General features: G+C 39.0%; 2 protein-coding genes across 25 annotated transcripts in view; both read left to right on the forward strand.

The window, feature by feature from the left end:
- Positions 1–25,474, forward strand: part of LOC127530226 (NACHT, LRR and PYD domains-containing protein 3-like) — a 499,749-nt gene that overhangs the window by 332,893 nt on the left and 141,382 nt on the right. For 9 of the 18 annotated variants that reach the window (XM_051942461.1, XM_051942450.1, XM_051942452.1 and 6 more), the window contains 4 exons: positions 1,010–1,183; positions 1,481–1,654; positions 6,668–6,714; positions 6,865–7,905. In XM_051942461.1, the coding sequence (XP_051798421.1) occupies positions 1,010–1,183; positions 1,481–1,654; positions 6,668–6,714; positions 6,865–7,412 (943 nt within the window). In that variant the 3' untranslated portion in view covers positions 7,413–7,905. Of the gene's footprint in view, positions 1–1,009; positions 1,184–1,480; positions 1,655–6,667; positions 6,715–6,864; positions 7,906–25,474 lie in introns of those variants that run through there. The other 9 variants (XM_051942463.1, XM_051942460.1, XM_051942469.1 and 6 more) reach the window with 6 other exon arrangements.
- LOC127531975 (gastrula zinc finger protein XlCGF26.1-like) overlaps positions 1–25,474 on the forward strand; it is an 84,461-nt gene that overhangs the window by 52,255 nt on the left and 6,732 nt on the right. For 2 of the 7 annotated variants that reach the window (XM_051942754.1, XM_051942759.1), the window contains exons 2-4: positions 16,195–16,296; positions 22,680–23,963; positions 24,331–24,573. In XM_051942754.1, coding sequence (XP_051798714.1) covers positions 16,279–16,296; positions 22,680–23,963; positions 24,331–24,573 — 1,545 coding nt within the window. In that variant the 5' untranslated portion in view covers positions 16,195–16,278. Of the gene's footprint in view, positions 1–13,775; positions 13,946–14,439; positions 14,519–15,644; positions 15,864–16,194; positions 16,297–22,679; positions 23,964–24,330; positions 24,574–25,474 lie in introns of those variants that run through there. The other 5 variants (XM_051942756.1, XM_051942757.1, XM_051942760.1 and 2 more) reach the window with 5 other exon arrangements.

Here is a 25,474-nt window from a genome sequence, read left to right on the forward strand (position 1 = left end):
CTGAAGAGGAGCTCCACCCTCATAGGGACCCCATGAGCCTTTTCAGATGTGAGGCTGTTCAAAGGTTGTTGGTTCCTTTCAGACTGTAGGGACTGAGAGCCAATCACTGGGCAGCAGAGTGTCTCCTGAGACTGAGAGAGAATGAAGAGTCCAGCTCACTGACGTTATGAGGAGTCCAGACTTCATCAAGAATGGAGATAAAGAGTTTAAACACATGAGTTTGGAGATCCTTAGTTTGGTTCCAGTGGGATTGATGTGTGAGTGAAAACCAAAGCATGAGTCTCAACAGCACAAGTAGAAGTGAAGGAACCTGAAGAACAAGGACTGGAGATCAGAAGACGTTTGTTCTGGAACAACATCAGAGATGGAAGCGAGTCTGACAGTGATTTAATGGCTGCCATCAGCATCAAGTTGACTATTTTTCAGGTTGTAAAGAAGGAAAAAGTCCAAAGTGTGACTTGTCCAAGTGTGTGTCCTGATTTGAATCCAACAGACCAACTTTGGGGTATTTTAAAGACAAAGATAGAGCAACACAAACCCTCCAACAAAGAGCAGATGAAGACATAGTCTCTGAAGATGGAGGGACATCTCTGTAGAAATGTGGTTTCTTCATGTTGAGGAGGATTAAATGTGTCATCAAAAATAAAGGTGGACATAGAAAGTAGTGAAAAAATCCACCATTCTACTGACAGTAATGAAAGATGTACTGACCTTTATTGGATTCATTTCTTGCTGTTTGTATTCTTCATTTAGGAAATCTAAACTGTCACTTTGTTTTTAATCACATCAAATACTTTACTGCTCAGCTTCAAAGTAATCTGATTACTGTAATGTGCTCCACTTTGGATTATTTTCACATTTAAATAATATTTCAGAGGACTGTCCTCAGTGCTGCTGTATCTTGGACATAGTGGGATGGATTTGATGTTAAATTCACTGCTGTCTTTTCAACAGGACAGAAAATACTGAACTTAATGTTTGACTTCTTTTCTGGTCTTTGTCTCTTCAGACTTAATAACTGTAATCTGTCAGAGAGAAGCTGTGGAGCTCTGTCCTCAGTCCTCAGCTCCCAGTCCTCCAGTGTGACAGAGCTGGACCTGACTCACAACAACCTGCAGGATTCAGGAGTGGAGAGTCTTTCTGCTGGACTGGAGAGTCCACACTGTAAACTGGAAGCTCTCAGGTCAGGACTCACACTTTGAAACTGATGAGATTTCTATCAATGGATAAACAGCTAACCTGAGTACAATCATTTCTGCTGATGGGATTATTCAAATGAGCTTTTTCTGAACTTGTGCAGGACTTTGTCAGGGTTTATTTTTGACGTGATTAAATCCCACTAATCATTGTTGAGATTGTTGATTTGCTTGAGACGCCTGAAATGTGCAGCAAAATGTATCTGAAAGACAAAGAAGAAAAGAGAGTGAGAAACATCCATCCAAGTGTTGTCCATCAGGTTTGTGTTGTTTTGTGTGTGCAGGCTGTCAGGCTGTCTGGTCACAGAGGAAGGCTGTGCTTCTCTGGCCTCAGCTCTGAGCTTGAAGACCTCAAATCTGAGAGAGCTGGACCTGAGCTACAACCATCCAGGAGACTCAGGAGAGAAGATGCTGAGAGCTAAAGTGGAGGATCCACACTGTAGACTGGAAACTCTCAGGTACAGACAGACAGACACTCTCACTAAACTATCAGCCTAGCTCACAACAAAGACTGGAAGCAGAAGAACACTGTTAGCTCAGCTATGCACCATGACCAAAAGGAAAGGGAAGCTGTAGCCTAGCTTAGCTCAGACAGGAATAAGGATAAACTTTTTTGTTTACAATTTATTTCAAATAGTCACAGGTAACATCCAACATCAACATGATATTGAAACATACAGTGACAGAGTTAACAAAAATCACTTTGAAGGAAGAAAGGAAGAGAAGAAAGAAAAGAAAGGAAACTAAAAACAAACAAACAAAAAAACAGCTGAACAAACTGAAACATTTATAGCAAATACATTTTTTTACATATGTTAACAGTTTTTATTCCTTTCTGGTTATCAGATGAGGCTATTGACTTTAAATAATATTCAAATTCTTTATGGAAGACAAGATAATTTGGCTTTTGATTTCTGAATTTTGCTTTTATGAATATGAAATTTTACTAATATTAATATGAGATTGATGATAAAGGCCTTGTCTTTTTCATATCCATCCTGTGCGTAAACCCCAAAAATAATGTGTTTGTAGAGCAAATCAATCTGCAGATTTAGTTTTTCTAAACAAAATGTAGAAATTTCCTTCCACATTTTTCTACTAAAACTACAATACCAGAGAAATGTGGTTCAGAGCAAAAAGAACATCTTACATCTATATCACGTTTGAACTTAGTCATATAATGTTTAACAGGATAGATTTGATGCAAGATTTTAACAGAAATTTCCCTAACTTTGTTCAACATGAATTTGTGAGGTAAAAGCCAAACCTGAGACCAAGAGATATTATTAATAAAAGAGTTCCAGTCATGGATAACATCAGGTTTTGTTGTCGTTTCTCTTTGGAACAGTGCACGTACAGCTCTGTTGCTGTTCTTTGCCGTCCCAAAGCTTATTTTGCCACAATAAGTGTCACATGGATGAACAACATGTATATCTGCTGCAAGAGAGGAGGCAGTGCACAGAGTCACACCACCAGCTGGAATGGAGCTAATGACCTTTGAAAAATCTTCAAGTGTTGAAGGGAATGGATACTTTTCACAGAATTCAGTGTCATTAATAAAATGGCCACTAGGGGTCAGAAGCTGTGAGATGAAGTCAATTTTGTTGATAAACCAGCTATTGAGAAAGATGCTTTTATTTTGATGCAGTATATCCCCATTATTCCAGAGATAATACCGATGTGGAGAGAAATTGTGCTTGTAGGCCGTTTTCCACGACAACAAAACCTGTTTGTGATAACTGGATAATTTTAGGGGAATCTTGTTTATTTGGTAGCTACAAACCAACAGAAAAGGGAGTCCTCCAGTTTGATTAAATACAAATTTAGGAATAAAGTTATATAAAGATGCATCATTTTTAAGAAAGATTTGAACCATTTGATCTTCAGAACATTGTTTAGAACTGAAAAATCAACAAAGTCGAGGCCTCCATTTTTGTAGTTGTTAAGAATTACAGATTTTCTGATCTAGTGTGTATGGTTTTTCCACAGAAAATGAAAAAGCATCTTATCAATAAATGTGACTGTTTTACAGTCCAGTGCCAGTGAGAAGACGGCATACACAAGTCTGGAAATTCCCTCAGCTTTTGACAGAAGAGTTCACCTTTAAGTGATAAGTCTCTTTGTAGCCAAAGGTTACATTTATTCTGCACCTTTTTAATCCTTGGCTCAAAGTTGAGATGGCATCTCTCTCACTGATTTTTAGTTACAGTAATCCCTAAATAGTTAACCTTACTCTTTACTCGTATATCATCAATTGAGGTTATATCAGAACTTTAGAGAGCGGATAGCTCACATTTATTTAGGTTTAAGTACAGATTTAATGCATTTGAAAACATCTGGATTGCATTAATTGCAGGCTTTATCTGTAGGGCATTCTTTAAAAACAAGGCTGTATCATCAGCCAACTGACTTCAAAGTCTGCTTCTAGCAGCAATAGAGATGCCTTCCAACTTACAGAATTTGACAAAATGACAAAACCTTTGAGCAACAACCAGGAAGAGGTAAACTGAGACAGGGCAGCCCTGTCTTACCCCTCTTTCCAAACAAAATCTCTGAGTTGTGCCATTACTCAGTTTTACCGAGCTATTGGTGCCAGCATAGAATGTTTTCATCACACTGCAAAAGTATGGCCCCAAACCAAACCTGTTAAGACCAGAAAACATAAACGAGTGTTCAACTGTATCAAAGGCTTTGTGAAAGTCTAAAACTAAAATGAAACTGTCATCCCTAATAAGGTCAGCATCGTCTATGAGGTCTAAAACTAGCCTCATGTTATTGAAAATATGCCTGTTACTCATAAACCCAGACTGATTCTCATCAATAATAGAGTTAAGAGCATTTTTAAATCTTTTAGCAAAAACAAGAGCAAGAACTTTATAGTCATTGTTCAATAATGAAATTGGTCTCCAATTATCAATGAAGAGAGGCTCCTTTTTTGGTTTAGGAATTAAAGTAATCCAGCCTTGTGTCATACGGTACTTGCTGGAAGAGTCCCTTTACTAATAACTTCAGAAAACCTTGAACAGAAATGGGGCCAAACGTTCAGCAAAATCTATCTAGAATTCTGAAACAATACCATCAACTCCAGGTGACTTATTACTCTTAAGTTGCATCATTGCATCTAATACTTGTTGTTGTGTGAGAGGGGTGTCACACATCAACCGCTCTTCCTCCGTTACAGAGTTTGTAAAATCAACACATTGAAACAGTCCATCCATTGCATCTTTGTCAAACTTTGTTTTATAAAGTGAAGAAAAGTAGCAACAGCAAAACTCAGAAATACTGCTCTTACTCTCAGTCACAACTCCATCAATGTTCAGTTGAGACATGGCATTGTACTTAGCATGAGTTTTTTCCGGTTTAAAGAAACAGGAAGTCATTTGTTCACCGTGTTCAAGCCACTTCAGTCTGGATCTACCAAAAGCAGCCTCTGCTTTAACCTTATATATATCATCTAAAGTGTTTTGAAGTTCAATTCATTTTCATTTTTCATCATGTCAGAGATTTTCTGGTGCAATGCTAGCCAAGGACATTATATCTGTGATCACTTTCTCCTCATTTTGGCGTCTAGATTTGGCTAACTCACTTCCATATCTTCTTAAAAATCCACCGATTTCAAATTTAAGGAGTTCCCAATTTTTTCCATAATTTCCTTCCTTCAGAGCATTTAACCAATAAAACTGAATAATTCTACTAAGTTCATGTTTGACATTGTCATGCCTCAATAAAGAGCTATTCATCTTCCAATCAGAGAATTGCTTGGTGTCAACCATTCCTGGAAGGAGATGTAAATATCTAAGGATGGCTCTATGGTCAGTTACAGCCCGATCTCACAAGGATTCGTGAAACTGTCACGTAAATTTTTGTTTGGGTTTCGTGCGCACCAACACGATTTCGTCATGTTTTTCGTGTCGCTCACAACGAAATTTACACCAATGTATTTTAAGCGGGGGACTTTTCGTGCCACTCAGAACGTATTTCAAACGAATGGGTATATTATATTTTTAATGTAAAAGCGTTGCGAATCCAACGCTATATTTTGCATTACATCGTCCCTAACCATAACCCTAACCATAACCCAGTGGTACACTTACTAATTTGCATAGGAATTTAAATAATGTCCGAAGGCTGCAAACGCGATTATAAGAATGTCTGAAGGCTGCAAACGCGATTATACAAACACTATACACCGATGGAAAGCTTAGATTGTCATGAATCCGCCGGTATAAACCACTTTCAGATGCGATTACCGCAGCGGGTGAGAAAAACATTTCGTTGTGAGCAACACGAAAAACATTTCGTTGTGAGCGACACGAAAAACATGACAAAATCGTGTTGGTGCGCACGAAACCCAAACAAAAATTTACGTGACAGTTTCACGAATCCTCGTGAGACCGGGTTGTCAGTTAATGGGGTGGGGGTAGGACATTGATTGGAATATTGTCTTTAGAAAGTGATTTAGAGAGCAGCCAGTAATCCAGGCCAGACTGTCTGGAGACATTTTTATTACTCCAAGTATTTGGAAACTTCTCTCTCCATACATCACATAAATCATACTTGTCAATTAAAGAGTTGAACTGAACATTTGGCTGTGAGCATTTAGCTGGAGGCCATCTATCATCACCTCATTCATGACCACATTAAAATCACCTCCTACAATGAAGTAAGCCTCAGGGAATGTCTGAGTTAGAGCTGCAAGTTTACAGTCTAATGTATGAATAAGTTTATCATTTTCTGATTTAGAATTATAACCTTACAAAAGAACAATAATCATTGCTTTGCCATTCCAGTCTACTATTAAACAAATCAAATGAGCTTGACTGTCACAGAGTGCATCAATTTTCCAGGAAAACTACCCTTTAAACAAGATCCCCCAGCAGAATGTTCTGTCCATGTCATCACCACATGTCGTTTCCCATTGATTTTTCCACAAGTTTACATCTTTAATAAGTGAGTGTGATTCTTGAAAAAAACAAAATCAGTTTTCAGCTGTTTAACATTAAAAATAAAGCTTTACGCTTTACATTATTCCTCAGTCCCCTAGCATTGAGTGAGACAAGTGAAAAAGACATAAAAAAAGAACAAATAAAAAAAAACCTTTCTAACCTTCTAGCTATGTATATTCTGGCACACACACAAAAAGGAAAGGCAGCTCAGCGACACCTATAACCTGATGTTCTAGTTCATTAAATGAGATTTTCCAAAAGGATTTAAGGCAATGGGCTAGCATAGAGTGATATCACTGAAAAAAGAGGAAAAAGAAAAGAAAAAAAGTTCTGTTTTGCTGCACAATTGTACAAAATGATTTAAAGTTCTACAGTCAGTCAGTGAAGTTTGTATCAGTCTGGGAGAATGATGTCACCTCTATGAACGCTCTGGTCCTTTATCAGTGGAACAGTGTGAGAGCCATGTAACGTCCATGTGTGCTGCTGAAAGAGTCTCTGCTGCTCTGACCGTCCTCCTCCTTTCAGGGTGACGCCTGCTGGAGTCCGATGGTTGACACCAGGTCTGAGGAAGTGTAAGTGTGTTTGAATGGATTGATGGAAACAAAGCAGCACATTCAAGCAAATTCAAAGTGTCACATCTCTGAGGTCATCATCAAAGCTTTAATACTGATCACATGATCCATCAATAACTGCAGCTGTGTTGTGTTTGTTCTCTCCATCAGATTCCTGTCAACTCACAGTCGACACAAACACAGTACACAGAAACCTCAAACTGTCTGACAACAACAGGAAGGTGACAAATGTGATGGAGGATCAGTCGTATCCTGATCATCCAGACAGGTTTGAATTCTGGAAACAGCTGCTGTGTGGAACTGGTCTGACTGGTCGCTGTTACTGGGAGATGGAGTGGAGAGGAGGGGTTGACATATCAGTGAGTTACAGAGGAATCGGAAGGAAAGGAAACAGTGATGACTATGTGTTTGGACGTAATGATCAGTCCTGGTGTCTGATCTGCTCTGATGGTGATATTTACTCTGTACATGGTGGTTACTATGTCAGACACAATAACATTCAAACATCCATCAGTTCCTCATCAGACTCTCACAGAGTTTCAGTTTATGTGGACGTTCCTGCTGGAACTCTGTCCTTCTACAGAGTCTCCTCTGACTCTCTGATCCACCTCCACACCTTCAACACCACATTCACTGAAACTCTCTATCCTGGTTTTGGGTTCTGGTATTCTGGTTCCTCCTCAGTGTCTCTGTGCTGAGTTGAGTCTCCAGAGTCTCCTCCTGGTAGAGAAACAGTGTTGAACAGATAGCTGAGTCTCTCCATGACTCTGTCCCTCACAAACATGTTTTCACATTCATGGATTAAATGTGTTTCTTTGTCAAATCCTTCTAAATGATTCCTTGTAAACTTGTTCCTCTTCAAAGATGGAAGTTGTGATTATTCCAGGAGCCAAATGTGGTGTTTGCATCTTTTTCCAATCAAATGTTGAGAGTGAAAATCAGGATGTGGTGTTCCTCTGACGCTCACTTGAACTAAAAGCATTTGAGCTGCACAAAGTGTGAAATGAGAGAGGAAGCAGTGAATCTCCAAACTGCTGACAGACTTTCACACATTATTGTCCAGTGAAAATCAGCTTTTTGTGCAGCCACACTTGATCCTGATGTGAGTCTTTAAGTCCTGTTCTAGTGATGAAATGAGAACTTCCTTCATCTTGTGTGTGATGGAGAAGAATAAAGGGCTGTGGCTAAAAATCCTGACTCTGAGTTCTTCATTACTAACACAAATTATGTCAGCTGGTTATTATTCATCTGCTTTATTCTACTCAACATGGAACACAAAGAACAGTTCTTTATAATTTATCGTCTCCATAATGTAAAGTCACTTCTGTTCACCTTTTTGGTTCTGAATCAGAGAAAGCAGCATTTTCTCATCAATTCTGTCTTGTGCTTTAATCATTAATGTTTCAGGTCGTCCTTGTTATTGAACTGTTTTCCATCATTATGAACTTTTCTTGCCATAAATCTCCAGAACTTTCTGATGGGATTAAGGTGTGAGGACTTGGCAGTCAGTTCATCACATCTAGATCACTCTTTCCAAAGTATTCTGCGCTCTTCTGTGGTTTGTGGTAAATTCATCCTGAAATCCTTCCATTTCTGTCCTCAATATTCTACCAAATATCAAAGATTCCTTTGGAAGCAGATCTTCAAGGATTTTAGATTTGATTTCCAACAATCAGAATGTTAGAAGTTTCCCTGTTGATCATATTTTACTGATAGTTTCTCCCAAATGTTTCAGCTCATTTTTACTGGAATATTCTGAAGTAAAGTTTGTGTTTTCTGGTGAATGGATCAGATCTCACATTTAGTTTCAATCAAACCCTGAGGCTTCTGGAAAATACACACAGCTTTAAAATAATGTTGGATCATCTGCTGACTGTGTCGTTATTAAATGCTTTTAGAGTTTCATTATTTTAACCCTTGTGTCGTTTTAAAGTTTGAAAATGTGGAAAATAATAAATATTTTCACAGTGAAACTTCTGATGTCCACATTTGAACATTTTTGGGACATTTTTGAACATTTTTTAGTGGAAAAAGAAGAAATGTTTCTAAAGAACATTCACATAAAAATCAACCAAAATCCAGTAAATTCTCTGGATTTTGGTTGATTTTTATGTGAATGTTCTTAAAGAAAATATCAGAAGTTTTACTGAAAAATATGGAATCACTTTAGATATTTTTATGATTTTTTGAAAAATTTTTACTCATTTTTTGAAAATATTTACAAGAATTTTCTTGCCAAATTAGGGGGATTTTTTTTTTTTTAAATAAAACTTTTAAGGAATTATTGGAATTTTCTTCCTGAAGGTTTTTGCACATTTCCATAAATTTGGTGAATTTTTTTGCTGAATTTCTGGATTTTTTTCCTGTTCTTTGGTGCCGTAAATGAAGCCAACAGGAGGGTTGATATCCAGAGCTAATAATAAACAGCAGAGGACTGATGGGTCTCCTTGGTGTTTGCTCCTGTTAACATCTCATCTTCTAGTAGTTTCACATTGAAGGAATTCTGCTGGACAACATTGAGAGCATATGAATGAATTTTCCATCCAAAATAATGCAGTGAATGTCAAATAAAGTGGTGTTGAAGCTCGTCAGAAGCTTTCAATGAATGTAGAAAGAGTGTAAAAGCAGCATCCTCTACCAAATGAGCACAATCCATCAATCATCATCAAAGTGTCCAAATTCCAGAGAAGACATGAACTGCAGATTGTAAATGAGTCAAAGTATCAATTTAAAATCATTTCTAGACCATGATCACAAAGTCAAATACTAGATTGTTCTTTTGTCCTTTTCTGTCTCATTTTCACAATATTTTGTCTGGTTTTTGTCTCATTTTTTGTCTTTTTTAACCTGACTTTTGTGGTTTTGATCCTGTAGTAAAAAGCGGTCCGGCCCACTTGAGATCAAACTGGGCTAAATGTGGAACCTGAACTAAAATGAGTGTGACTCCCTGATTGAAAGCTTCTTTGAATGCTTCAAACAGTCATTCTCTAATATCAGCCCAGAAAAACGGATCAAAGTTGGTTGTAAGTCCATCTGGAGCCGCTGATTTCCCCAAAGACATTTTCATTCCAGCTCTATCAATCTCTCCAAACACGTGCTTTTAAAGTCAGTCTGAGGAAGAAATGCTTTGACTTTTGAAAGAAAAAGCTGCTGAATGTAAATGCTGATAGAATCTAAATCTTTCATCTGCTCTTTCTTCTGGATTGCTCCCAGTTTGATCATCAACATTTAGAGGCTGATTGCATTTCTCTCTAATCCACTGAAATAGGAACTGTTTTTCTCCCCATCTTCCATCCATTTAGCTCTGGATGCTAGAAATGCACCTGGTGCTTTATTCCAATCCAATTCATCTCCTTTAGATTGGAACCCAATCACTTCTTCTTTCTTCCTATCAGAGAACACATTCATTTTACAACACTCATTCATATCATTCATCAACTGTCTTTCTCATTCTTTGGCTTTCTGACACATTCTTTGACCACAATCTACTGAGTTTTCTCTAACTTTATGTTGGAAAAATTCACATTTACTTCCAGAAGAACCAACGCCATCGTCTGACTTTAACCCTCCTGTTGTCTTCATTCACCAAAAATATTGTTTCCTGCTCTGAAAAAATACAAAAAATCAGCAAAGAATTCACCAAATTTATGAAAATGTGTAAAAACCTTCAGGGAGAAAATTCCAATAATTCCTTAAAAGTTTTATTTTAAAAAACAAAACAAAATCCCCCAAATTTGGCAAAAGAAATTCTTGTAAATATTTTCAAAAAATGAGTAAAAATCTTCCAAAAAATCCTAAAAATATCTAAAGTGATTCCATATTTATCAGTAAAACTTCTGATATTTTCTTTAAGAACATTCACATAAAAATCAACCAAAATCCAGAGAATTTACTGGATTTTGGTTGATTTTTATGTGAAAGGTCTAATTTTTTCCATTTTTTCCACTCAAAAATGTTCAAAAATTCCCCAAAAATGTTAAAATGTGGACATCAGAAGTTTCACTGTGAAAATATTTATTTTTTTCTCTACATTTTCAAACTTTTGAACGGATCAATCTGAGCCTCAGGATGACACGAGGGTGAACTGAAGATCAGATTTTTCTCTCCATACTACAGTCCTGCTCATCTTTTCAGAAACCAGAGTTGAATTTCCAGTATTTCTGTCTAAATGTTCTTCCTGTTTCAGGCATAAATGGAACAGTAATTCCACAGGGATCAGTAGTAGGAGCCGCTCACATTTCAGTCTGACAGACACATTTGAACATTTCTAGAGTTGTCAGCCACAGATCTGTTCTTCATTTACAGCTTCCATGAGGCCTGATCCATGAAAACTGTCTGAAATGAGGATCATTATGTCTCCATTTGTGCCAAATGTTTTGATGTTTTGATTGTATTTGTGCTCCACATATTTGGTAGGGAGTCTATCCAACCATTGGTCAGGAACACAATTCACTAAAATATGATCAGTTGGTGTTTGCTTCTAAATTCTCTTCTGATAGAGTTTCTTGTTGGTGTCATTTCTCAGTCAGCGTCTTCACTTCTTTCTGCACTTTTCCCACCTGTTCTTCCAGCTCCACTCTTTTCTTCTTGTATTCGGTAACCTCCTCTCTCATCACTGCTACCAGGCTGCACTTTTCCTCCATTTTTCTGCTCAGCTCTTCCATGTGTTTTTCCTGGATATCAAACCTGTCTGTGAGCAGATTGACAGCTTCTAGGATTTTCTTCCTGGTACCAATGAGTAGTGGTGATCCAAACATCCACAAAGGAAGAGAAAATGAGTCTCCTTTCTGTTCAAAGTCCTACACTTCATTTATTTAGACTAAACTTCAGATGAAACAAACTCTGAGGGAGCGTTTGACGATTTCAGGAAAGTGTTACTGCTCAGAGCTCCATCTTAATGGAAGTCTCTCTGATCCAACTAACAAGTCAGGACTCTCTGGGATTCAATCTGGGAAAAGTCATGTTGTTGATCCACCACTAGATGGCAGCAGAGACTCACACACAAACCTCTGTCCCTGCAACCATCAATAATCAATAACAATGGTAGTGTCTATGGATACGGGTCCGTATCCGTAGCCCACAGGCTACGGGTACGGCACTTTCCATTTGCCAGACAGATACGGACCCGTACGCGAGTCTCGCGAGTCAAGAAGCTGCTAACCACTGCAAACTGTTGAAAGGTAAGAAAAGGTTAAGGTTCGGGTTAGTGTTAGGGTCAGGTTTAGGGTCCGTACCTGTAGTACCGATGCTACGGGTCCGTACAGCTTGCGTCTACCGGGAGTCACGTGACCAGATCTCGCGTATCTGATTGGCAAATGGCAAGTGCCGTATCCGTAGTCCACAGGCTACGGGTACGGTCCGTACCTCTAGCAACAACCAATAACAATACTGATACATCTTCAACAAATAAACCAAGATTAACGATATTTGTGATAGTTTTGAGTCATATTTTTGTAATTTTTCTTATTTGTTGCTGTTATGAGGCATATTTCAGTCATTTTTTAAATCTTTGTGGTAGTTTTATCTCATATTTTTGTCATTTTTTAAATATTTGTGGTAGTTTTATCTCATACTTTTGGTCATTTTATGCAGATTTCTGGTCACGTTATCCATTTCTTGGTCATTTTATTCCTATTTGTGATAGTTTTAATACTAATATTTAAATGAATCTGATTATTCTCCATCATTTCTAACACTGTTGGCTCTAAGCCTTCATATTTCAACATGTTAGTTTCCCTCTATGATCAGTAATACTGGAGGGTCTGAACCTCAGAATTTAAACCTGTCCTTTAAGGCACATATTCAATACACTGTAAAGAGACTGAAGCTTTTACTTGGATTTTTTTTTAGAAATAAGTCTTGCTCTTCCTTTTGAGTGAAACAGAAACTGGTAGAATCAACTTTTCTTCCGATTATTGATTATGGTGATGTGTTGTATATGAATGCCTCCGATCAATGCCTCCACATGCTGGATTGTGTGTCTCATGGTGCTCTGAGGTTTATGACAAACTGTGGAGTTTCAACTCATCATTGTGTCTGATACGGTAAAGTAAATTGGCCTTCATTATGTGCGCCGGCTTGGTCATTGGTCTGTGCTGATTTACAAGGCCATTCTTCAGATGACTCCATCTTATTTATCACTCCCTTTAATTCCATCTAATAGGTCCTACAGTCTCCGATCTCAGGACTTTTTACATTTTACTGTTCCTAAGGTCAGAACAGAAATGGAGAAGAAAGCTTTTAGATTTTCTGCTCCAACTACATGGAACACTTTGCAATCAGAGCTCAAACTCCAAAGTTTGGTATCTCTGGATCTTTTTAAGTCTATGATAAACTCCATTACACCCAGGCTTCAGGAGTGCAAATGTCCAATTTAACTGAAGTGTTTGACTAATCCTTTTCAACTCTTTGAACCAAATTTTTTAAAATCCAATTGTAAATTGTATGTCATTTGTATATTTAACTGTATTTGTAACGGGTTGAAACTTTATGTGCTGCCAATCTTGGCCAGGTCTCTCTTGTAAAACAGATCTTGGATCTCAATGGGAACAACCTGGTTAAATAAAGGTTATAATAATAATAATTATAATAATAATAATAATAATAAACTGCTTCATTTCATTTGTCAAACCAATCTGATTTATCTGCAGGAAAAACTGATTTCAAGAAAAAGGACATTTCTAAGTGACCTCAAACTTTTGAACAGTAGTGCATATTTATATCATGTCATATTTTTTTTAATTAGACATGTAAGATGAAATAATATTGATGATAGCTTGTGTCCTTGTTTCTCTTTTAGCACACATCACACAGTATTACAATGAATAAGAACATTCAATCATCAAATACAATCATTTTCATAACAAGCTGCTGTGGAGGCAAAACCTTTTTGTTCTTTGCAATAAATCTTTTGTTCTTTTATTCAGAGCTCTGAAGGTACAGGTGACACAGAGTGCAAAGCAGTCTATGTGTCAAGTCAAACTGGAAGGAGCTGAAAACTCAAAGGAGAAGCATTTACGCACAGGTCCTACACTCAGCTGAGGCGGAAACAATCTGCGGCTGCAGGTTTGCCACCGGCGGCAAAAAAGGGGACACACGCAGCACTGAGGAGGAACTGAGAATGAATGACCGCGTTCAAACAAAGTGGTCGTGAGTTTCTGTTGGGAAAGCATCAAGATCTGCAGCAAACTGTGCAGGATTGCGTTCATCTCCAAAATCCGGGTTGCAACCGGTAAGAGCAGAATTGTGGAGACTCTAAAAGACTGTTTAAGCTGCCGATGTGTGCCACTGCAGTATATTAGCATTAGCATTAGCCACGGAGTAAACTTTGTCTGTTTACCAATAATTTCTGTGTGTTTTGTAATTATTCAGTTGAAAATAAGATTGCAGGCTAATTGGTGCTAATTAGAGGGTTCCAGCTAAGACCAGTGAATTCATCCTGTTTGTAATGGTGGGTTTTTGTGTATTTAAGGGCAGTGCCAGCTTGTTGTCATTTGTTACGGTCACGTGGTACAAAATGGCTACCGGTTGGCAAGAACCAGCATTAGCATAACGGCTTGCAACGATAACAGTATCGTGTTTGGAGCAAATACGTAAATTTATTGCTTTTCGTGAATGAAAATGCACATATATTTACCACAATGGTAATATCATGTGTAGTTGTTGGTTGTACTAAGCGTTTTAAGAAAGGATCAGGCTTGAAATTTCACCGGATACCGATTTCAGGACAGAGAAGATGGCAGCCGGAAAAAGTGGACCCCAATAAGCAGCAGAGATCGTGTTTGTGGCTCCCACTTTTCTTCAGGTAAACTATTCAACAGTTTAGCATGTTTAGTATGTCCAACTTTGAGCATATTTACCAAAAGATACTGATTTAGTGTTGCATCCTTCGCGTGAAGCGATCTCTACACTTTGGGTTTGGTTCAGTGTTGTCATGTGTTACCAATCGTTTTTTAGGTGATGAAAGTATACTAAAGTCTAATGAAGCATATTCAATAACATCTCCTTAAGCCAGCAGCCTCCTATTTGTAACCATATTTGTTTCTGTATGCGTCTAGCGATCGTTTTTTAGAATTGTCCTATTTTCGATCACCAATGCTGTGGGTCTGTTACCGTCACATAGAAGCCATACTGCAGACACAAAATACAGCAATTTCTTGACGTTTCTTTGACAGCTTGTTGAAGATTAACAGGGTGAACTGCCCAGGGGTGTCAATCAGGTAAAAATAAGTGTCGGTGAAGGTAATGTCCGGCCACAATGACGGATCTTCAACCCACCCAGTCTTCAAATTGTAGGGATCTGGCAAGGTTTTACCGTTTCCCTGATATCTCAGCTTACTCGCATATCTTTGTCGGGCCTCAGGTGGTAAGGATTGAGCATAATCGGACAATTCCATGGAAGGATAGCTCGCATTGCTATCGTCAGCCATTGTTCCTCTGGTTCCTTTTGCCAACCGGCGTGGGAATCATGTGACTTCGTGACGTCACTGTTTGTAAACACTGGCACTCCCCATTGGATCTGGAAAGGATTGCACTTTAAAATCACTTTATGCACTTTAAATAATTTTAAAACCATGAAGTAAATGTATAAAATGGTTAAAACATTTTTTGATAAAAATGCTCAGAGTAATTTGTTAAACTGTGATTTAAAAATAACTCTTTAAAATGCAGATAAATTCATGTGTGGTAAAGTATTGGGTTGAATATTGCTCATGCCATGATTTGTCGCTTCAGTTTATGTGGTGTTGAGGTTGACAAACATAAATTGAGTGGAGTAGCATTTGCCAATGTGGTGAAAATGTCCATGAGGAATGGTTGTTACTATTTGCTGAATGCAGTAATGCCAACATCGTCCTTTAGTGTTCTGTTTAAAGGTTTTTCACCTTAATCTATCAACTAAACGTATGGACTTATGGAAGTTTCCACCTCTGTATCTCATGCATTTGCGACCACTGCAAAATAAAAGAGGGAAAAGAAAGAAAGCAACTGTCTGATTGATGAGTGGAGTCCTGCTCAAACCCTGGGTAGATGAAACATCCTTTTTCAAGTGGGGAAACTGCACAAACTGTGAGAAAAATCATCAATGAGAATCACCTGTCATTGAAAGTGGGAGGACACTTGACACTATGGGAGAGTGCAAAGAACAGAGAGTGAGAGCTGCCTTTAAACAGAACACTGAGCAGTAAAATACATTCACTAACTTACAGCATGAACAGTTTTCTACCAGCAGTCCTGTCTTGAATCACCTGCAGTAGCATCTTTATGTTCTCTTTATTCTCTTTTTCCATGTCTGTTTTCTGTCTGTGTTCCTTATTTTTAACAGTTTAAGTTCATTTGTATCAGTTTTAGGTGAAACTGAAAAGAGCTAAAAGTGAAGTATTGCGTTGAAATGTGTCCTCTGTGTTGGCTGATGAACATATGGGACACTCTGACACTTGTGTATAGAGTGGTATCCTCATGAAGATGTGTTTGATGTGACAGGTGATTGGCAGGAGGAGGAGAGTCTGACGGAGGAGCAGAGGAATGTTGGCAGCCATTTAGTCTGAGCTCAACAACGGAGGAAACATGGATTCTTCACAAAAAGTGAGAAACATACCACCGTAACATTATTATCATTCATTTGTTCTTTAAAATGTGTAAAGTTGCTCCAGTTGGTTAGATGGGCCGACCAAAGCCAGGTGACGATGGCTGGAGAGATGTAGCTCTGCAGAAGCAGCTGTACTGAGGATATAATGGTGGACTGCTAGGAAGCTGCTTGTTTTTTGTTTGAGGCTGAACTAGCTGCTGATCATACTTTCTGAAAATGTCTTACATGGTGATGAAGATAAGTAACAGAAGAAAAGTCTTGTTTTTCAAGCAAGTTGTTCAGGAAGGTAAAGAGCAGCATTTTCTTTGGTAGAGAATAATACTTTTGAGCATTGTGAGTTTACCAGCCTTTTCCTTCTCAAGAAATTCAGACAGTTGAACCCAGAAGTTTCAGGTTTCAAGCATTTTCTTTTTAAAATATTCTTTTAGACTGTCCCTGAGGTTTAACATCAAAATATTAGACATACTGAATGTCTGTAACCAAACATGTAACTTAAGGTTTACCAATTTCTAAACCTTCTTCAATAGCAGTTTTTCCACAACATAAAACCAAAACAAAGGTAACAACCCTGCAAACTTGCAGTGAAAAGATACATTAACCATTAATCTGCCCTCCAAATGGCACATCAGGGCTAACCAGGTAGATTATATTTAGAACAAGGCAGACTTTACATGTAACAGGTGTCTGTGTCCAAATAAGAGACAGAGCTGACAGACGGAGAGACAGAGAAAGCAGACAGACGGAGAGAGAGAGAGAGAGACAGACAGAATGTGTGTTCAGTAAAAATGACTGCATGTTCACCGCATAGTGTAGCTGCTCTTTTGCGACGTGTGTCGGCTAAACATGCTCCATATGTGAGGCCACGGGTGTCCCCTCTCCTCCTCCCCCGCAGTGCACACCGTTGTTGCCTCTGCCATTTTTCGTGTGCTCCTCCTCTGTCCATCAGCTGGTCTGTGTGCGCTACAGATATGAGCCCGGCAGCTACGCAGTTGTGCGGTCATGTGACTGAATGACGGCCTCTGATTGGTGAAATGCAGTCATGTGGTAGAACTTTTTGCGGAAGTGTGTATCTAGCAAAACAAAAAAGTATATGCGTTATCACTTGGATAACAAGAGAAGTAAGGAGCCGTGAAGTGCAATGTAGCGGAGTAGGAGTTGCGTTTCATATCCACAAACATACTCAAGTAAAAGTAAAAAGTATTGTGCTTTAAATTTACTCATAAAAGTACAATTTATCAAAAAAACTACTCAAGTAAATGTAACGGAGTAAATGTAACTCGTTACTACCCACCTCTGATTACGACCACCACTATTGCTATTATTCTCTCTATTGCTATTACTATTATTACTGGTATTATCACTATTATTATTATTATTATTACCATATTATACTAGTATTATGAATATTATTGTAGTTACTAGATTATATACCGCTGTAGTTAATATATTATATGCTATTGTTTTTGTCCCCACTCTATCTGCTGATTACCATTACCCATGTAATGACCTCTATTGTTGTTTTCATATCGTTACAATTTATACAGTTTCATTTATCATTTATTATTACTATTATTGTTTTTTTCTTTTCCTTTTTTTACTATTTATTTATTCTCTTCTGTTTCAACATCCTATGTTTTAACAGCAATATTGGTATATGTAATTACATTTAACACACACACACACGATAATGCAGTCATACCTCATACATAACAGCCCCAAAACTCCAGCAATCATCTGTCTGAAGCGTTGGTAATTCTGTCCTTTGTTTTCTTGTATCTTGCCCCCTGTATGTCTTTGTACTGTATAAATGTAAAATAAATTTTAAAAAAAGACCTACTGTACAGAAAGAAAACAGTCTTCAGAGAAGGAAATACACTAAATCTGTATAACCGACAGAAGGAAATAAAGTAGGAGATCAGGACCCACAAAAGACAATACAAAGACAAGCTTGAGTCTCAGCTCAAAATGAACAACCTCAGTTCAGTCTGGGACGGCATGAATCTGATCACTGGGACTAATTAATGTGTCAATGAGAGAGTTCAGCTCAGTGGTTATAATTCTGATTTAGAGCTGGCTCAAAGTCTAAACAGTTTTTATGTCAGGTTTGACTCCCATGATTTTAGGGCTAAACATGCTGAGACTAAAAACTGTCTCATGTCAGCGTCTCCACAGAATCCCTTTCTTGATGTGGGCAATGTAATCTGGTGTCTCAAACAGTGCAGACCAAAGAAAAGTCCTCTACCTGATTACATCGGTGGCTGTTTATTGAAAACTTTTACTACGTCTCACTAAATGACCAAGATTGCTGCCGATGTCCCTGTCTATCTTATGTTTTGTTTGGCTTTTATTTTGCTTGTAATTGTTTTACTGTTTTTTTTTTTTTTTTTTTTACATTTTTGAAGTATTTCCTTAAATTGTTGCTATTCCTTTAACTGTTTTACTGTTTTGTTGCTTTTGTTGTTTGATGGTGAACCCTTGTGTAACTGCTGCACAACAAATTTCCCGGGTCGTTGGTGTCAAATCCAGAATTCAGTGGCAGAATTACAGATCTTTTCTGGACTGGTATCAACATCTGATCCCCTAGGAGAAACTAGAAAGTGTTGGTGGTCTGAATTGACCCTGCTGCCATTAAGACCTAAATCTGGACATTGATGTTGTATGCTTTTCATATTGTACATTTCTCCAGTAATGTAACTTAACGGAAAGTCTGGGGATGAAGAGATCCTGGTGGTACAATCCCATCAGTCCCAGCTCTGCTTTGCTTTTCACTGTGATCGACAGATTTTACTACCCAATATTGTAAGCCTCTTATTCCGAAATGTATATAATGGTGACAGCAGCTTTCCATGGTCCTTATACACTGACATGGCTTTCACTGTTCCAGACGACACCAAGCCAGGTCGCAGTCCAGACTCTCTGGCCAGCATTTTCACCACAGGATCATATTTCACAGAGGGGCTGACTATCACTTCCAGCCTCCCCTTTGAAGTGTCCTTGGCGAAATCTTCCAAAAAGCTGCCCCACCACTTCAGCCAAGTCGCAGCATTTCGCTTCGACTTTACCTCAGTGGGGCTGACTACCACTATAATCCAGAATCTCAGCACTTGATTATACACAGCGTACTGTGCTCGTTGCTTACAAGCAACAGCCAGAGCCTGCTTCAGCCCACCTCTCTCCTCCTGAGGCAACGCGACCATCAAACTTTGCTGAACTCCTGAATCCCAGAAATTCCACCCGTCTCCGTATAATAGGATATGCACTGGCCGCTCAGGCACCACTCCTGGAGGAATTTCCTGGGATTGGGAAACAGCTGCCCTCTCACTTCCTCCTTTTGCCTCCAGCTCCGCAGCATCCTCAGCCTCAGCAGGCGGCGAAGGGGAAGTACGTCTCGCAGGCGAGACATGCAAATCTTCATCCATTTTTATCCACTTGTTCGTCTTTGTTGAGTTGTCCGCCCCTTCAAAGCCGCTCGTAGCGCATAGAGTCAGGATGAAGGGCAGACTAAGTTCGGCTACTCCGTGATGACGTCTCGGGCTCGGTCCTCCCCGACCCTCACGACTCACGTAACCTCCACACTCCCGCGGTGCTTCCTACACCTCTTCTGCAGGTCTGGTGAAACTGAAACCCTTCTACTCAGCCGCTCACCATACTTTTCCTTTTTTGGAAAAAATACAATCCTTCCATCAGATTACAATCCACCGTTATAATCCTGAGAAGGAAACAGAAAACAAAAACTTTTCCAGTGATTCTGAGTGCAACGTTCTCTGACCTGTCTGAGTCACACTCTCAGACAGGGAGAAGTCTGTCCTATCAGACCTCAGTCTTCACCGCTCTCTCCTGCCAAGGCGGACATCTACAGTCCCCACCTCAGCCTTCCCTTCGGGTCTTAGGGCACACACCTGACGGACCAGGGATTCACCTGTCGGTAAAAAACCTGTTCGGGCGCCAATTGTCGATCCTCAGGGCCAGTGACCCCCTGATTAACTTACTCAGCTGTTAGGGAATCACCGGACCAGCTCTCCATCCTCCGGGTCCGGTCCTACTGCCCCCTGAGGTCTTACTCAGAGGGATGCTGCAGAACTGTTAAGCTGGTTGACGAGGAAAATTCGCCTAGCTGTCTCACTGCCTTCATCCAGATGCCTATCCCTACTTCCTCTGATAATTAATTTAACCGAGTAGCCACTTCGGTATAGTTAAATTTAACCACCAGACACACCTGTTAACGGCAGCTTTTCCTCTCATAGATCTGGCACTTGGTAAGCTGCTAGGTTTAATTCAGAGATTATGGACATATAGACAACCTCTAGGATATGTTTATACTGGGCCAACCTGACCCCTATGACTAGGTAACCTTTCAGAACCTTGCTACTATCATGCACGCTGTAAGTTAACTTATTACATCAAGAGCTAGATGTATAAGTATTTGTTCAGGGATAATACAGAATAGAAATAGAAATTAAAAAATAATAAAAGAAAATAGCACTTGCAATTTGTTGTCTTTAATTGCAGAAAAATGCTTTATTGATATATTTTAGCAGGGCATAAGCATAGCCAATAAATCATCAGACAAATAATCAAACATTAGATAATATTCAACCCACCCTTAATCCATATCCCTACTGGTCTTATGCTTCCTTAAGAAAAAAGGGGAATGCGTGTTACCTAATGTAACTGTAATTTGGAGGGAGTAGAACAGCGGGTGTGGCCACACCCGGCCGCTCACCTGAGCCCACCAAGGAACCCAGGGGGAAGCTGAGAGAGCGTAAGTCCAAATTTCAGGTCTGCATGTAATCCAGTTTTGGGGTTTTGGGCCAGGAAAAAAACTTTGTTAATCCATTCAGGTGTTATTCCTCTGGAAATAATAGAATCCAGTGATACTCCATCAGTCCATTGTCAAGTCCCGACCACAATCCTGTAATCCTTAACAGCGAATAAGATGCAGTTCCTTTAGTCCATTATTCCATCAGAACAGTCCTTCCTTCTGCAGACCAAGTTATTCCACTCAACCAGAGTTACGTGGTAATCATCCCCTGTGCTCGGACTAATGTCCGGATTGCACCCAGGCAGATACCCGCAACAAACTCCCCCGAACTACTTCCAATAGGTACAATTTATACATCACAGCTCTCTTTAATTTTGCATACGTGTTGACACCATACTCGAACCCACGCAAACAAATTACAGCCACGTCCACCCCCCTCCGCAAATGTGCACTTCCTCATTCCTCACCCAGTGACCTTTACTTGCCCCAGACATGTTCTTGTCCCTTTCTTCACCTCTCTCTACTGGTTACAGGAACTTGAGAAAAGTGAATGTCAGCAGCTTTTAAAAGTTGCTGACATATGCACCCCACATTTCAGCATGGTGCACACAGACTTACAACACTCCCCTACCCTATTTACAGAGCTAAAAACCCCATGACCCTCTAAGGGCATAATCTAAACTAACCTATCTTAGCTCTTTTTGAATCACCCACTAGTACAGTAATTCATTATCTACCCAGGGATCAACCAGTGATCCCCCCCCTTGAAAGCATTTTCATTTATCTAATAGCAGCAAAACCCTGTTTAACCTTCTGTCCTGTTTTGTTAACCAAAGGCACTCACAGCTCCCTGTGAGGTGCTGCCCTCAAGTGGTTACCCCTTAGAACACAGTTACCATTCTCTTTGCTGCACCCTATTAGACCAGTAACATATTACTCAATCTCAAACAACATAAAAACACTGATATATGTATATATTCGAAGAATTAAAAAAGAGAATAAAAATAATAATAAAAAAAGACATTCCATTATATTAATCAAACCATCACTGCTTATAGTGAGACACGCTTCTGATTTCTACACTGTTTCAAAAATTAAAGGAAAAAATAAAAAGACATCCTTCCAATATAATCAAACCATCATTCTTCTGAATAAGGCACTCTTATGATTTCTACATTGTTTCAACACTGAAAATGTAAAAATGTAAAAATGTAAGCATTTGATTAATTCACACACATTCATTTGGTTATAGCGTACTGCATTTTAAATCACAGATTAATATATCATACCGCGCTTCTCTCATTCTGCCGCCGCTCCTTCATAATTCCATCTGTATGGCTGACTAGGGATCCCATATCCATGACCAGGAATGTTGACAAAAACTACCGTGGAGAAAGCTGAAAACTATCGGCCTGTGAAAATAGTTTTGTTGACATTGTGAGTGTGCTGTTGACACATTTCTAGGTTTCTAATGACAAAGCTGCTAGCATGTCTGCAGATTCTTGATCTTGTTTCAGCCTCATGTCCAACTACATGTAATTGAGACTTTTAGGATCATTTTTTTCATGATTGCTCTTCCATCACTGCCTCTGTTTTTATCTTTGTCTTTTGCATCAGAAATGTAAACACAGCAATGGAGTGAGATGTGGGACCTCTGAGGTGGATAAGGATGGTTCGGCAACAACAGCAAAAAGAGATGAATCACTCAGTTGTGAGCAATGTGGCAAGACTTTCATCACAGCAACAAAGCTAAGAATTCACAAACGTATTCACACTGTGGAGAAACCATTCAGGTGTGATCAGTGTGGAAAGGCTTTTACGAAGAAGAGTGTTTTAAAAAGACATCAACTCGTTCACAGTGGAGTTAAACCATTCAGCTGTGAGCAGTGTGGAAAGGCTTTTACTCAGAAGAGTACTCTAACAAGCCATCAACTCATTCACAGTGGAGTTAAACCATTCAGCTGTGATCAGTGTGGACAGGGTTTTACTGACAAGAATAATCTAGCAATACATAAACTCATTCACAGTGGAGTTAAACCATTCACCTGTGATCAGTGTGGAAAGGGTTTTAGTCGGAGGAGTCACTTAAAAAGACATCAACTCATTCACAGTGGAGTGAAACCATTCAGCTGTGATCAGTGTGGAAAGGCTTTTACTCGCGTGTTCTCTTTGAAATCCCACCAACTCATTCACAGTGGAGTTAAACCATTCAGCTGTGATCAGTGTGGACAGGGTTTTACTCACAAGAGTACATTAAAAACTCATCAACTCATTCACAGTGGAGTTAAACCATTCAACTGTGATCAGTGTGGAAAGGCTTTTACTCACATGCTCTCTTTAAAATCCCACCAACTCATTCACAGTGGAGTTAAACCATTCAGCTGTGATCAGTGTGGAAAAGCTTTTACTCAGAAGAGTACGTTAAAAAATCATCAACTCATTCACAGTGGAGTTAAACCATTCAACTGCGATCAGTGTGTGAAAACCTTTACTCAACATGAACAGTTGTCGATCCATCAATGCCCCCATTCTGGTAGAAAGCGGTACCACTGTGACTCCTGTGAAAAAACTTTCAGCTCCCAACAGACCTTAATATATCACCAACGCATCCACACTGGACATGATGTGTACGTATGTGATCACTGTGGCAAACCATTTGTATTGTACTCACAGTTAAAAGCTCATGAAGTGACCCACACTGAGGTTAAACCATACATTTGTGACCAGTGTGGGAAACGCTACAGCTACACTGCATGCCTCAAAGTTCACCAACGTGTCCACACTGGGGAGAGACCATACAGATGTGACAAGTGTAAGAAGACTTTTACAACTTTGGGTTCCCTGAAACAACACCAGCAGATCCACACCAGAAAGAAAGCATTCAATCAGTGTCACAGTGAGGTATGTAAAGACTGGTCTCAGTCACAGTGTACACACAATTATGTATTGAATAATTTTGGATATTGATGCAAAATTGTTTCAAAACTGTTTTGAACAACTGTGGTCCGTTGAATTCTGTTCACACATTATCAGCTATCGTTCAGTCTAACCTGTATTCGTTTTGACACAGAAATCTGGTCCAGGTTAATCTGGGGATGTAGGTAAGATTAGGAATTCTGATGTAATCAGAAAACTGAATGTTAAATTCCAACAGGTAAAAGTGTCTTCAGATGTCATTTGGGGTGCTCTCTATCTCAGGCAAGGCATCAGTTCTTCAATGCTGCAGGAAACACTGACGTTCTCTGTGTTTGTGTGTTTGTTTTCCAAGCAGAACGGAACAGATGGACAAAACTCTCAGACTTACCAGCACTCTGCCAATGGTGAACAGTGCTGCTTTGACCAGTCTGGACCAACGTCCAACCAACAAGGAACCCTACAACGACACCAGCGTATGCACACTGGACACAGACTGAACCCCTGCCAAGAAGATTTCTCCATGCAGGGTTCAGTAAAAGTTCGTGAAGTCCTCCGCAAACTTAAAGTCCTTGAGATCCGGCTTCACAGAATTCAGGTCTAATTTCTTTGTTTAGTGTCTTCGTTGCTTCGTTGCAAAATCCATTAAGAGGAAAGCTGTCGTTAACAGACGTGACTGTAAATTAATTAAACCATTCAAAGTGATTACTCAGTTAAATGAATTATCAGTGGTAGAGGGATAGACGTCTGGATGGAGGCAGTGAGCAGCAGGGCAAATTTCTTCAATTACCAGCTTAATCGTTCCTCAGATCCCTCTGGGCTGCAGGAACCCGTTAGATGCAGAGCTGGTTCAGTGATTCTCTGATGATTAATCATAATTAATTTAGGAGATTACTGGCCTTAGGATTCATATCTATCTATCTCTCAGGACAATGATGAAGAATCTCTAATATTGAACAAGTAGATCAAATAATCTCAGATTATGTGTGAGTTGAAATACAAAAACATAAATTGTTAGATGAAAAGTAGAATCTTTGAAAGCTGACATGTAGTTTAGAATCACTTCTTTGTAAATTAGCTGCATCCAGTCATTACCATGACATTGGCATCATGGAACCATGACCACATATACACCCCCTGTCAAAAGTTTTAGGACAGGTACTAATTGATTTGAATGAGAAAGTGTCCTAAAACATTTGACAGAGGGTGTATGTGTCTGTAGATAGTGGCTTTTTCAATGTTTTTTTTTTTTTTCAAAATTGAGTTGTTTTAAAGTTTGAAAATGTGGGAAAAAATATATATTTTCACAGTGAAACTTCTGATGTCCACGTTTTCAACATTTTTGGGAAATCTTTGAACATTTTTAGGTGGAAATAAAGAAAAATTAAAAATATTTCTAAAGAAGGGATTTTGGTTGATTTTTATGTGAATGTTTGTAAAGAAAATATTAGACGTTTTACTGAAATATATGTAATCTCTTTAGATATTTTTAGGATTTT

The sequence above is a fragment of the Acanthochromis polyacanthus genome, chromosome 22 (genome assembly GCF_021347895.1).
Source record: "Acanthochromis polyacanthus isolate Apoly-LR-REF ecotype Palm Island chromosome 22, KAUST_Apoly_ChrSc, whole genome shotgun sequence".
In the NCBI taxonomy this organism is placed as follows: Eukaryota; Metazoa; Chordata; class Actinopteri; family Pomacentridae; genus Acanthochromis; species Acanthochromis polyacanthus.